Source organism: Balaenoptera borealis, assembly GCF_965194805.1.
Source record: "Balaenoptera borealis genome assembly, chromosome: 13".
NCBI classification, from domain to species: domain Eukaryota; kingdom Metazoa; phylum Chordata; class Mammalia; order Artiodactyla; family Balaenopteridae; genus Balaenoptera; species Balaenoptera borealis.
Window position 1 is genome coordinate 98,868,610 of NC_138870.1, and position 12,263 is coordinate 98,880,872.

The 12,263-nt window shown below is 56.0% G+C and overlaps 2 protein-coding genes across 2 annotated transcripts in view; both read left to right on the forward strand.

Annotated features, from left to right (window-relative positions):
• Positions 1-11,784, forward strand: part of ACO2 (aconitase 2) — a 53,070-nt gene extending 41,286 nt beyond the window's left edge. Inside the window, exons 7-18 of the mRNA XM_082351424.1 lie at positions 820-924; positions 2,427-2,518; positions 3,567-3,672; positions 5,895-6,052; positions 6,275-6,348; positions 6,877-6,988; positions 7,886-8,008; positions 8,247-8,402; positions 9,316-9,507; positions 9,973-10,105; positions 10,607-10,728; positions 11,239-11,784. Of these exons, the coding sequence (XP_082207550.1) occupies positions 820-924; positions 2,427-2,518; positions 3,567-3,672; positions 5,895-6,052; positions 6,275-6,348; positions 6,877-6,988; positions 7,886-8,008; positions 8,247-8,402; positions 9,316-9,507; positions 9,973-10,105; positions 10,607-10,728; positions 11,239-11,376 (1,511 nt within the window). The 3' untranslated portion in view covers positions 11,377-11,784. The remainder of the gene's footprint in view (positions 1-819; positions 925-2,426; positions 2,519-3,566; positions 3,673-5,894; positions 6,053-6,274; positions 6,349-6,876; positions 6,989-7,885; positions 8,009-8,246; positions 8,403-9,315; positions 9,508-9,972; positions 10,106-10,606; positions 10,729-11,238) is intronic.
• The window catches only part of TEF (TEF transcription factor, PAR bZIP family member), a gene marked incomplete at its 5' end in the record, with an annotated part of 141,482 nt that overhangs the window by 111,801 nt on the left and 17,418 nt on the right, over positions 1-12,263 (forward strand). The gene's annotated exons all lie outside the window — the stretch shown is intronic.

A 12,263-nucleotide genomic window follows, 5' to 3' on the forward strand; every position in this document is an offset into this window, starting at 1 on the left:
CCAGGTAGACTTGGATGAACCTTAGAGATGGTTCAGTCCCGACTTCCCTAGGGGCCTGCCTCAGCTCCACAGCAGCCCCACAGAGCTACCGTTCAGCTGGCCCTTGTGTCCCTCCTGTGATGCGGGGCTCACTCTTCTAAGTAGCCCTTACTGCTGTTGGACAGCTCAGTGAGGAAGTTGGCAACAAGCCCAGACCCATGTCCCAGCAACCCCATGAGGCTGGAGTCCTGATAGCAGTCAGGGCATCTGTAGCCTCTCCAGTTCTGTGGGCGGTCTGTGGTCCAGGCAGTGGACGTCCTTCCAGTCTTATTGCTGGAAAACCGCGGACCCAGAAACATTTCCACCGTGTTGTAGCTGAAAGAGTGCAGGCCTGCACACCGGGCAGTCAGACCGAGACCTGCAGGCCACGCCGCATTTGCTCTGTGGCATGACCTTGGGCCTCTCTGAGCCAGTTCCCTCACCTGCAAACGGACACAGCAACAACTGGGTGGTCTGGCCAGGTCAGCGTTCATTCCATGGGGGCTGTCTAGTCTGCTGAGCGGGACAGCCAGGCCCAGAGCTGGAACTTCGCTTGTAGGAGCTGAATCCTGTGTCCCCTTCACTCTACCCAGCCGCCACCCTGAGAGCCGGGACACTGAGCTCTGGCCCCGTGGCCTCTCTTCACTGGGCCTCATTTTAACCCTGGGCCACAGGGGCAGTGAGAGCGAGGGAAGAAATGATGCCAGCTCCCCAGTGTGAAGATGTTTGTGCACCTCTAGCAGGTGTGGGGGACCCTCGTCTAGCTGCACAGCCAGCCCCGCGGGCTCTGTTTCTCTACAGGCATGGCGACAATCTGCAACATGGGTGCAGAAATTGGGGCCACCACTTCGGTGTTTCCTTACAACCACAGGATGAAGAAGTACCTGAGCAAGACAGGCCGGGCAGGTGAGCCAGCGGGCATCCTAAGTCCTAAGCCTGGTGTCTCCGGACTGGCTTCAGAGGCTCTGAGAAGCCCCTGACAGTCTGTGAGAGGTTATGTGTGTTACTGTTCCTGAGTGGGGTGTCTGTAGCTCTCATCAGCTTCTCAGTGGGTCTGGCATCTAAGTGTGAGATATCCCTGCCTCAGGATTGGAATTTAGTTTCCCCTGAAAGGGTGTCTGAATTCCGGTTCTTCTTGGCTTGGTCCTTGGTGCCCTCTGTGGGAGGCTCTGGAAATGACATGGATCTGCTTCTATTTGTAATTCCTGCCCTAGCAGGGGGAGGAGGAAAAACGTCTGGAACAAGAACCACTTTGTAGGCCTCCCTCAGCAACTTCCCTGAGGTTCTAGCTTGGCTTCTTTGAAACCCAGAGTTGGAAATGGGTCCTGGGGGAGGAATTGTTGGAGCCTCTGAAGGGAGGTGAGCGAGGGTGATTGGTGGAGCCAGAGGCCAAGGGCCTGGCGGGGAGTTTGTCACTTTGTTCCCAAGCTCTCCGCACACAGAGTGCTACCTGAAAGGCCCTTCCCTCGCTTTTATTATCAAGTAACTTCTCCTTCTTTAAAAACTCAGTGCTTCTCATCTCCAGGAAGCCTTCCCTGCCTCTGAGCCTCAGTCACTACATCTCCCCTGTGTCCCCGTGTTCCTGCGTGCCTCTGTTGTATTATCTCGTGACTTCCGGCTCACTGATAGCTCCTTCGCTAGACGTGAGCTCCTCGAGGGCGGGAACTGTGTCCTGTGCTGTTTGTTTTGTTCCTTTGTTTGCCCACTCAGTGTCCAGGGCCCGGTGTTTGACAGGTGCCTGGTAACTGTGGTTCATACGGATGGATGGATGGATGGATGTTTGACAGGTGCCTGGTAACTGTGGTTCATACGGATGGACGGATGGATGGATGGATGGATGTTTGACAGGTGCCTGGTAACTGGTTCATACGGATGGATGGATGGATGGATGTTTGACACAGGTGCCAGGTAACTGTGGTTCAGACGGATGGATGGATGGATGGATGTTTGACAGGTGCCTGGTAACTGTGGTTCATACGGATGGATGGATGGATGGATGTTTGACAGGTGCCTGGTAACTGGTTCATACGGATGGATGGATGGATGGATGTTTGACAGGTGCCAGGTAACTGTGGTTCATACGGATGGATGGATGGATGGATGTTTGTCAGATGCCTGGTAACTGTGGTTCATACGGATGGATGGATGGATGGATGGATGTTTGACAGGTGCCAGGTAACTGTGGTTCATATGGATGGATGGATGGGTGGATGTTTGACAGGTGCCTGGTAACTGTGGTTCATACGGATGGATGGATGGATGGATGTTTGACACAGGTGCCTGGTAACTGTGGTTCAGATGGATGGATGCATGGATGGATGGATAGATGGGCAGGTGGATGGATGGATGGATGGAGTCTCATGGCCAATTTCTGTTTTACATGCTTCAGTCTCCCTCGTTGATTTCAGACATTGCCAACCTTGCTGATGAATTCAAGGATCACTTGGTACCTGACCCTGGCTGCCATTATGACCAACTGATTGAAATTAACCTCAGCGAGGTGAGGAAGGGAGTTGGTTCCAGGAGTTTCTGAGGGTGGGGGGTTCAGGCCCCGTCCGGGGACTTCTGGTGGGCCCTGGGGAGAGCCAGAGCAGGTCCCTGGCTGCACACCCAGCAGGGCTCTTGGACTTTTGGTTCCCCATTGTCCCTGCAAACTGCTGACTGAATCAGTGGGGTGGGAGGGGCAGCAGGAAGGCTGTATGGCCAAGGGGAGAGTGGAGGTGGCTGTGGCTGGTGATTCAGAAACGTTCAGTTGGCCCCCACCTCAGCTTTAGGAGAAGCCAGGATTTTGCCCTAGAGTTGTGAGAGTTCAGAGGGCAAAGCCCAAGCAAAATTCCCAAGCCTGAGCCTGGCACCCTGAGACCTGCAGGCCAGGGTGGCGTTTGGAAGGCCAGAGAAAGGGCGGTTTGGAGGAGGAGAAGCAGCAGAGCACAGCGGCCGAGGGTTTAGGCCCTGAAGCCAACCTGCATGAGTTCACATCTTGACTCTGCCGCTTAAGCCTGTGACCTTGGGCAAGTTGCTCAAGCACTGTGGGCCTTACTTCATGGTGTGTGAAACCCGAGGCAGTCATGGGAACTGAATGAGCTAATCCATGTAATAACAGTTGCTGACATTTATTGAGTGCTTACTATGTGCCAGGCACTTCGTTAAGTGCTTCACGTTGATTGATAAGTATCGTCACATGTAAAGCATCTGGCCTTAAGATTCCAGAAGCACCGTAGTATGGGAGGTAACGGGCTTAGGAAGCTGGCAGCCTTGATTCATCCCATGCCTCTGCTATCGCCGAGCTATGTGACCTTGGGTAAGGCAGGCGCTCTGCTGTCTGCAGGCTGGAGATGACGAGACTTGCGGGGTTGGAGAGATCTCAGGAGCTGGGGCACGTACGGCGTCTGTTGCTCGGGCGTTTCCTGGGTTGAGGTTTGAGCCGTGAGAACAGTAGTTGGCCTCCCAGGCCCACCGTGACTTGGTGAGCGGGAGCGAGGCCGCCTCTGAAGAAAGGCTGTCCACGCGCCAAGCTGGGTTCCCTCCCCGTGCCTTTTCTTCCTCAGCTGAAGCCGCACATCAATGGGCCCTTCACCCCCGACCTGGCTCACCCTGTGGCAGAAGTGGGCAGTGTGGCAGAGAAGGAGGGGTGGCCCCTGGACATCCGAGTAGGTGAGCCACCCCCGCCCCCCGCCTCAGGGCCAGCAGTCCACCCAGGGCTGTGGGCTGTCGCCTGTGCTTACCGCGGGGCCCTTCCTGAATGGACCAGGCGCTTTCTGAAGTAGTTGTTTTTTTTCTTATGGCTTTTTAAAGAAATTACTTTTTCTTGGTATAAAAGAAATAGAGGGATTTCCTGGTGGTCCAGTGGTTAAGACTTCACCTTCCAGTGCAGAGGGTGCGGGTTCGATCCCTGGTTGGGGAGCTAAGATCCCACATGTCTCACGGCCAAAAAAAACAAAACATAAAACAGAAGCAATATTGTAACAAATTCAGTAAAGACTTCAAAAATGGTCCACATGAAGAAAATCTTCATAGAGTCTGTCATACAGAGTGAAGTAAGTCAGAAAGAGAAAAACAAATACCGTATGCTAACACATATATATGGAACCTAAAAAAAAAAAAAAATAGAAAAAAAGAAAATCTTCAAAAAAAAAAAAGAAATATATATCAGTGTAGAGAATATTGACAAATAAGAATTTTAAAACACCCCTAATCTCCACCCTCAGCCAGAACCAGCTCTAGAAGCTCTTTGACAGGAATACTGTATTTCTGTGTACATGCACATACTGATGTGTGTAATTTTCTGTTTTACAAACACTTCCTCTTACCAACCATGACGACTGATTTTACTTTACATGCTTTACATATACGGACACACTGGCACGGTATCACTGTTGTCACAGTTTAGTGTGGCTGTGAAGCACATGAACCCAGGTGGCCTGGGTATGAATCTGACTCTGCCACTTCACAGCTGGGTGACTGAGCAAGTCACTTCACCTCCTGTGCCTCGGTTCCCCAGGTGTAAAACGAGGGTGATACTATACTTACCCGTTAAAATTGCTGGGAAGTGGGATGAGTTAATGTGTGGCAAGAGCTTTCGATGGTGCCTGGCATGAAGTGCTGTACAGTGTGTTCAGCCTTATGAGTTGAAGTAAATAAAAACAAATCTTTGGTAGCTTAAAATTAGAAAATAAATTGCTGAGCTGGTGAGAGAGACTGTCTCTGTCTGTAGACAGTGTGATGTCATCCAGTCTTTTTTTTTTTTTTAAATAAATATATTTATTTATTTATTTTAGCTGTGTTGGGTCTTCATTTCTGTGCGAGGGCTTTCTCTAGTTGCGGCAAGCGGGGGTCACTCTTCATTGCGGTGCGCGGGCCTCTCACTATCGCGGCCTCTCCTGTTGCGGAGCACAGGCTCCAGACGCGCAGGCTCAGTAGTTGTGGCGCACGGGCTTAGTTGCTCCGTGGCATGTGGGATCTTCCCGGACCAGGGCTCGAACCCGTGTCCCCTGCATTGGCAGGCAGATTCTCAACCACTGCGCCACCAGGGAAGCCCCATCCAGTCTTTATTGACTTTTTGAATAACTGTGATAGACTTTCTTTTTTCTAATTTATTTATTTAATTAATTTACTTATTTGGCTGTATTGGGTCTTTGTTGCTGCGTGCGGGCTTTCTCTAGTTGCGGCGAGCAGGGGCTACTCTTCGTTGCGGTGCGTGGGCTTCTCATTGCAGTGGCTTCTCTTATTGCGGAGCACGGGCTCTAGGCGCGCAGGCCTTAGTAGTTGTGGTATGTGGGCTTCAGTAGTTGTGGCTCACGGGCTCTAGAGCGCAGGCTCAGTAGTTGTGGCGCACGGGCTTAGTTGCTTCGCGGCATATGGAATCTTCCCGGACCAGGGTTCGAACCCGTGTCCCCTGCATTGGCAGGCGGATTCTTAACCACTGTGCTACTAGGGAAGCCCACTATGATAGACTTTTTAAAAAGAATTCTTTTTCCTCTGATTATAAACCAACTAGAAAGCCAGAGAATACTGCAAAGTATAAGAGAAGAAAATTGGCCTATAGGCCCTCCTCCAGCAGCAGTCATGTTAAGTGTTTCAGTGCGGGCCTGCTGATGTGCACACACGTGCAGACTGTATTACTGTAAGAGTGACTCGTACTGCTTCCACACGTGTTCAGTGTCGTGTTCACTGGCCACATCTTCTTCCCTTAAATGGCTGGGTCAAGAGGAGCTTATCCTTTACTCTTAGACAGCTAGGTAGTTTGCTTCCAACATGTCTCTGTTGGAAGCAGAGTTGGTGAACTCTTGACCAGACCTGGATAGTTTGCGGTCAGGTGGAGAGCTCTGGTCACTCTCTCCTCCTGACTCACGGCCTCACCACCCATGATGCACCAGGTCTGATCGGCAGCTGTACCAACTCCAGCTACGAGGACATGGGGCGCTCAGCTGCTGTGGCCAAGCAGGCGCTGGCTCATGGACTCAAGTGCAAGTCCCAGTTCACCATCACTCCAGGCTCTGAGCAGATCCGCGCCACCATTGAGCGGGACGGCTACGTGAGTGCCCACGCATCCCGCCCCTGGCTCCCCCACCCCACTGCTGAGTAATGTGGCTTCAGGGCAGAACAAACCGCAGCCTTGCAGGCAGGGGCTGGTACAGGTCCCAGGGTCTGCCCCAGGGTTCCCATCAGCTCTTCATCCCTCAGGCTGCTGAACTACCCTTTCCCATCAGCTGCCAGCCTGCCCCTGACAACTCCCTGTCCTCTGTCCCTGCTGCAGGCACAGATCCTGAGGGACGTGGGTGGCATCGTCCTGGCCAATGCCTGTGGCCCCTGCATTGGCCAGTGGGACAGGTGAGAAGCACGATTTTGATAGGATGGCCCTTTATGTCCTGGGGTACAGAGCCCCAGATGTTGAGGGGAGATGTCACTGAAGTGAAAACTCTTAGCCCAAGGCCTCTAGCTTTGGGGCTGTTGCACATTAGAAGACTTTTCCAGGAAGGACTGGAAAGTTGGGCTGGAAGTAAAGAGGAAGAGCCCCCAGCAGCACTGAGTGGCCACCTGGACAGGGCCTGGGGTGGCAGGAAGAGGCCAGGGGGGCCTCATCGTCATGCACACAGCGGTGACCTCTGATGCAGCCTCTTGAAAGGAAGCAGTGCCCGGGTCAGGAAACTCTGGCCTTGGTCTGGCCTCTGTCTTACGTGTGGTCTCAAGCAAACCTCAGTGATGCCTGAGGTTCCCTCTTGCTCTGTGTGTGTGAGTTCTGGGAGGAGGTAACCCTTTCAGGGTCTTTCCAGTTCCCCCTCCTCTGCCATGAGCTAGGCAGGATGGGCCAGGTAACAAGGCCAGACATCCCTAACTTTGTCCCCTCTGACCTGGCAGAAAGGACATCAAGAAGGGGGAGAAGAACACCATCGTCACCTCCTACAACAGGAACTTCACGGGCCGCAATGATGCGAACCCCGAGACCCATGCCTTCGTCACATCCCCTGAGGTGAGACTCTGCCAGGCCCGGCCCTAACCTGGGATGGCCTCTCGGGGCCCTGCTGCTGGCCGGTCAGGGGAGTAGGGGCACTGGGGAAGGCCGTCTGACCCTGCAGGGCTGCTGAGGGAGGCTTGGCATCGCAGGGCAAGGGATTGTCAGGGCAGAAACCAAGAGCCACAAATGTTGCCGGCCCCAGGCATCAAGCTCCCTTGCTGCCCCGTGCCTGGCTCCCCTCGGTCCCAGGAGTCTGAGGTCTCATGTAGCACAGTCGCGATCGCGAGCAGGAGCTTTAGAATCACCACCGGGGACAGAAGGCAGCCCTACCTCCACCCAGCCACATGGGCTTGACCTGTCACTCCCCTGCTCTGTGCCCCAGGGTCCTGTGGGCGGCCCCGGAGCCGCGCAGGAGGTGCTCGCACTGTCCCTGAGCCGGGAGGGAGGCCGCGCTGTCACGATGAACGGCCACTGAGCCGCGTGCTCCGGGCACTTAGCGGTTGTCCGCACTTGGCCAGTCTTTCGTAACTTGGTTTTTTAAATGAGTGTTCCAGAAATACTTTTGTGAAGAAATGGCCCTTTCCATGTTTTCAGTGCCCATTAAGGAACATTTTCATTGCAGCCGCATTTCCGGCCTCTCTGGGTCCAGCGCTGACCCTGGCCGAGGGGGCTCTGAGGTCAGGCCCCAGTGGGGGTGGTAGAGGCCAGATTACCCTTGGGTTCATGAGTCCCCTGCGGGCCCAACGGCCCTGGTCCCAGGGAGATTCCTGCAGCTTCTGCCTCTGAGGGGAAGAGTGGTCTGTGGAGAATCTGGAGATTTCCTGGGCTCCATCTCAGTTTTGGTCTCTGCTGAGGTGGAGGAACGGGAGTGGAATTTGGTGCTAACTGACAAACTGGCCGCCTCCATTTCAGATTGTCACAGCCCTGGCCATTGCTGGCACCCTCAAGTTCAACCCAGATACTGACTTCTTGACGGGCAAGGATGGCAAGAAGTTCAAGCTGGAGGCTCCAGACGCAGATGAGCTTCCCCGAGCGGTGAGCAGGCACCTGCACGGCCACCTGTCCTGCACGCCCGCCCCGGCCTGGGCCTCAGGGCCGCTGTGCGGCCGAGACACTTCCTGCCCAGGAGGGACGCTCACTGTTTGTGAGAGTGAAGCAGCCGTGTTCACTGGGAGAGAGCGGCTTGGCGCTCGAGGGAGCTTGCCTTCCGTGAGAGCCTTTCCGAACGGCGGCTGAGGGGTTGACACCTAACGTGCCCTGTCCCCTGCTGCAGGATTTTGATCCCGGACAGGACACCTACCAGCACCCCCCTAAGGACAGCAGCGGGCAGCGGGTGGACGTGAGTCCCACCAGCCAGCGTCTGCAGCTCCTGGAGCCTTTTGACAAGTGGGACGGCAAAGACCTGGAGGACCTGCAAATCCTCATCAAGGTCAGCGGCGTGGGGACAGGGAGGGCGCCCTCCCTTGATTGGTAGGAAGGGCCGTGAAACCACGCATTCTCCCATGGACCCTGGTGGAGGACACGGTCAAGATTAGGGTGGGGGCAGGAAGGGAGGTTTGGCTGCAGAGGAGCGAGGGCATCTGTGTCCCCTCTTCCACTGCCCCGTGCTGGGCAGAACTGGGTCTGGCCAGCTGCTGTCTGAGGCCCTCAGCAATCCTGCTCCAGCTGGTGAGGGCCACCTCCAGTGGGTGTGGGTAGTGAATGCAGCACAGGGAGGGCAAGATGGGCACATGTGACCCTGCACAGCCAGGTCTCCACACGTCTGGCTTGACCAGACAAGCTCCGGAAGATGTCATTTCCTCTGTTCCCACAGTTGAGCATCGGGGGGTATGGCCTGTGTTTGGGAGCTGAGCAGACAAGCTCTTGTGGTACAGCCAGAGGCCTCAGACCCATGTCGCACGTGCATTATGCTGTTAACTATGGGGTCTCCAGGCAGTGTCACAGCCAATATTAGGCCCATGTGGTAGATGAAACTGATCAGTCACTAGCCAGAACCCAGACACATCCCTAGGCTCCTCTCTGTGTCTGGCATGAGATCTGTAGCTGGTCTTCCAGCCTGGGCATCTCCTACCTGGGGGCCTAGGTCTAAAGGGCGAGTGAGCAGACATACGTGTCGTCCGTGTCCAGCCTCCTTTACCCCCTCTGAGGGGTGGGTGACAGCCTTGCCTGAGCCCTCTTGGCCAGAGTGGTGACACCAAAACTGTAGACCCTGTGTCACAGCCTGACATCCTTCTCGTGTCCCCATCCCCGGGTCCCGCTGCCTGCCTCTAGAGGGCCTCTCCCTTCATCCGCCACTCAGAGGCCCTGCCACGACCTCTGTTCTCTCTGCTCACCCACCCCAGGTCAAAGGGAAGTGTACCACTGACCACATCTCGGCTGCCGGCCCCTGGCTCAAGTTCCGTGGGCACCTGGACAACATCTCCAATAATCTGCTCATCGGTGCCGTCAACATCGAAAATGGCAAGGCCAACTCCGTGCGTAATGCCGTCACCCAGGAGTTTGGTCCCGTCCCTGACACCGCCCGCTACTACAAGGTGGGTTGGTTGGGGGTAGGGATGGGGGTCCTCTGGCACCTCCTGGTGGCTGCGTGGGGCGGATGGGTGGTTCAGGGACAGGGGGAGTCCATACCAGTAGCTCTGTAGTCGAATAGTGTCCCAGTGCCACGGAGGCAGTCCCATGTCTGTCACCCCCACTGCCCTGGGCTCTCCCCAACACTGTGCCCCCCACTCACGCCTGCCTCCAGGCTGAGCACTGATTGGGGGGGGGGTCGCACCTTCCCAGGCCCACCGCGGGCAGCCAGGGCCCGTGTCTCATCACATGTCTTCCCAGGGCCTGGTTTGGGCTGGATTCACCTCTAACTTCACCTGTCCTTGGGGAGCAGGTGAGGAGGGGACTCTCTAGCTCCTTGACCTGTGAGCCTTAGGAAGCCCGATGACTGTGCAGGAGGTGGGCCAGTGCCCTCCTCTCCCTCATAAACTCGCTCCTTACTTTCCTGACAGGCACGTGGCATCCGGTGGGTGGTGATCGGAGATGAGAACTACGGCGAGGGCTCGAGCCGGGAGCACGCGGCACTGGAGCCTCGCCACCTCGGGGGCCGGGCCATCATCACCAAGAGCTTCGCCAGGATCCACGGTGAGCTGGAGCCCCATCCCAGCCCCATCCACCTCCCCTCGCTGGCAGCCCAAGGTCACCCAACCTGCCAGTGGCCCAGTGGGGCCTGGAGCCACGTGCCTCGTTCCTAGGGCATGTCGGCAGCTCGTTTTTCCACCATCACCAGCCTCCAGCCTCTGCCCCTTCAGATTTGTGTGGATTCTAACACCCACAGCTTCCCATCTCCAGCATGTACTGGTCTTGCTTCCAAACTTGTAGCAGTTGAAATCCAGGGCACGTGGTCAAAGGATTGTCTCTGATTGTCAGAGGCCTCAGGAAACACAGGCACCAAAGCACACTTGCATAGGGCCCCACGTCACTGGGAGTGCGGCCAACTTGGTCCTCGTAGTCGATGCCCCAGGTTTGTCCCCATGTGGCAGGACTAGGGGTGTCTCTCCCACAGCCTTAACTAGACTTGGTTGGTGAGGTTCCTCACGAAAGGAACCTGCCGCGTATGGACTGAGTGTGCCCTCTGCCTTCTAGAAACCAACCTGAAGAAGCAGGGTCTGCTGCCCCTCACCTTCGCTGACCCAGCCGACTACAACAAGATTCACCCTGTGGACAAGCTGACCATCCAGGGCCTGAAGGACTTTGCCCCTGGCAAGGTAGGGGACCAGGGAAGGAGGTGGGCCAGCCAGCGCATTTCCCCCAGGGCCCTCCTAAGGGGGGAGGGGAATGGAGGGGGCAGCCACCTTGGTTCCCTCCTTCTACACCTGGCCCCACCTGCACCTCCTCCCATGAACCTCTGTTCCAGCTTCTTAGAAGGGCCCCTAAATTATCCAGGTGACCCCCCCGAGAGAGGGAAGGAAATGCCTTCCCAGAGATGAGGGTAGAGCCAGCTCAGGCCCTCCTACTGTCCACTCACTAGCCCAGGCTTGGCACTCAGAGGCCAACAGCCCACGCCCGGCAGGACCCTCTTGGCCCCAGGAGTTAAGCCATCTAGGTCTTACCATGGCCACCGAGGCCCAGACCTGGCGTAGGATTTGGTTCACCTTGCTGGCCCCAAGGCCCCAGAGCAGTGACCCACTCTCCTGACCCTCTACCAGAACCGAGGGCCGTGTTCCCAAGAGCCAGTCCACCCACACCTGCCTCCCTCCTCCTCCTCCTCCTCACAGCCCCTGAAATGCATCATCAAGCACCCCAATGGGACCCAGGAGACCATCCTCCTGAACCACACCTTCAACGAAACCCAGATCGAGTGGTTCCGCGCCGGCAGTGCTCTGAACAGAATGAAGGAGCTGCAGCAGAAGTAAGGCCCTGCTCTGCCACCAGCGCCCGCCCGTCCTGCTCCTCGGACCCAGCTCCGGTGTCACGAGTGCAGTTTTGCGTCACCAGAACCGGATCTGATCCGATCCAGCTGTGGCTTTGCTCACCACCGAGATGGTGCGGCCAGGCCTCCTGCCCTCTCTTCCCTCCGCCCATGGAGTGACCCACAGGTGGGGGTGGGGAGGTTCTTAAAACAACGAACGTATCAACCCCCCACCTTCCTGTTTTTAGTTTGATTCACGTCTTGAGCAGCTTTGTGCAACTGTATTTATTTTTAATGACAGACTCCCATCTAAAGTTTTTCTCCTGCATGATCATTTCACTGGTGGCTGAAGGGTTTGAAAGATCCTTTTGCTCTTCTAAGGAAAATAAGAATCCTGATTGAGTGAGTGTTCCTTTGTGAGTGGTGGTGTCTGTGCTGTTACCAACTCCAGCCAGTGGGGTGGGGGTGGGGTCCTTCACAGCCAGAGTCAGTGGGTGCTGACAGCCACGCCACAGCCGGACCCGTCACTAGACTTCCCACTTTCCTTCCCGCCCCGCTTCTGCCTGCAGCCTCCCCTCCCCACACCCACACATTCCCCAATGTAGTTTCCCCGATGGGCCGGGGCGGGGTGGGGTTGGCCCAAGATGCAGCCCCCACTTCCCCTGGGCATCAAGTTGCCTTTCAAATGCTCAGAGAGTGTCTGTTTTACAGACAGACCACCATGTCCAAGGTCACAGCTAGTCCATATGTGTACTGCTCCCTATTTTTTAGTACAGGGCGGCCGCAGGCACTGCTCTGCAACTGCTCCTCTCCCTGGAGCACCGTCCACTGACACTACCCATACCTCCACGGCCCTGTGTCCACGCGAGCAGAAAGGCCAGGGCAGGGGGC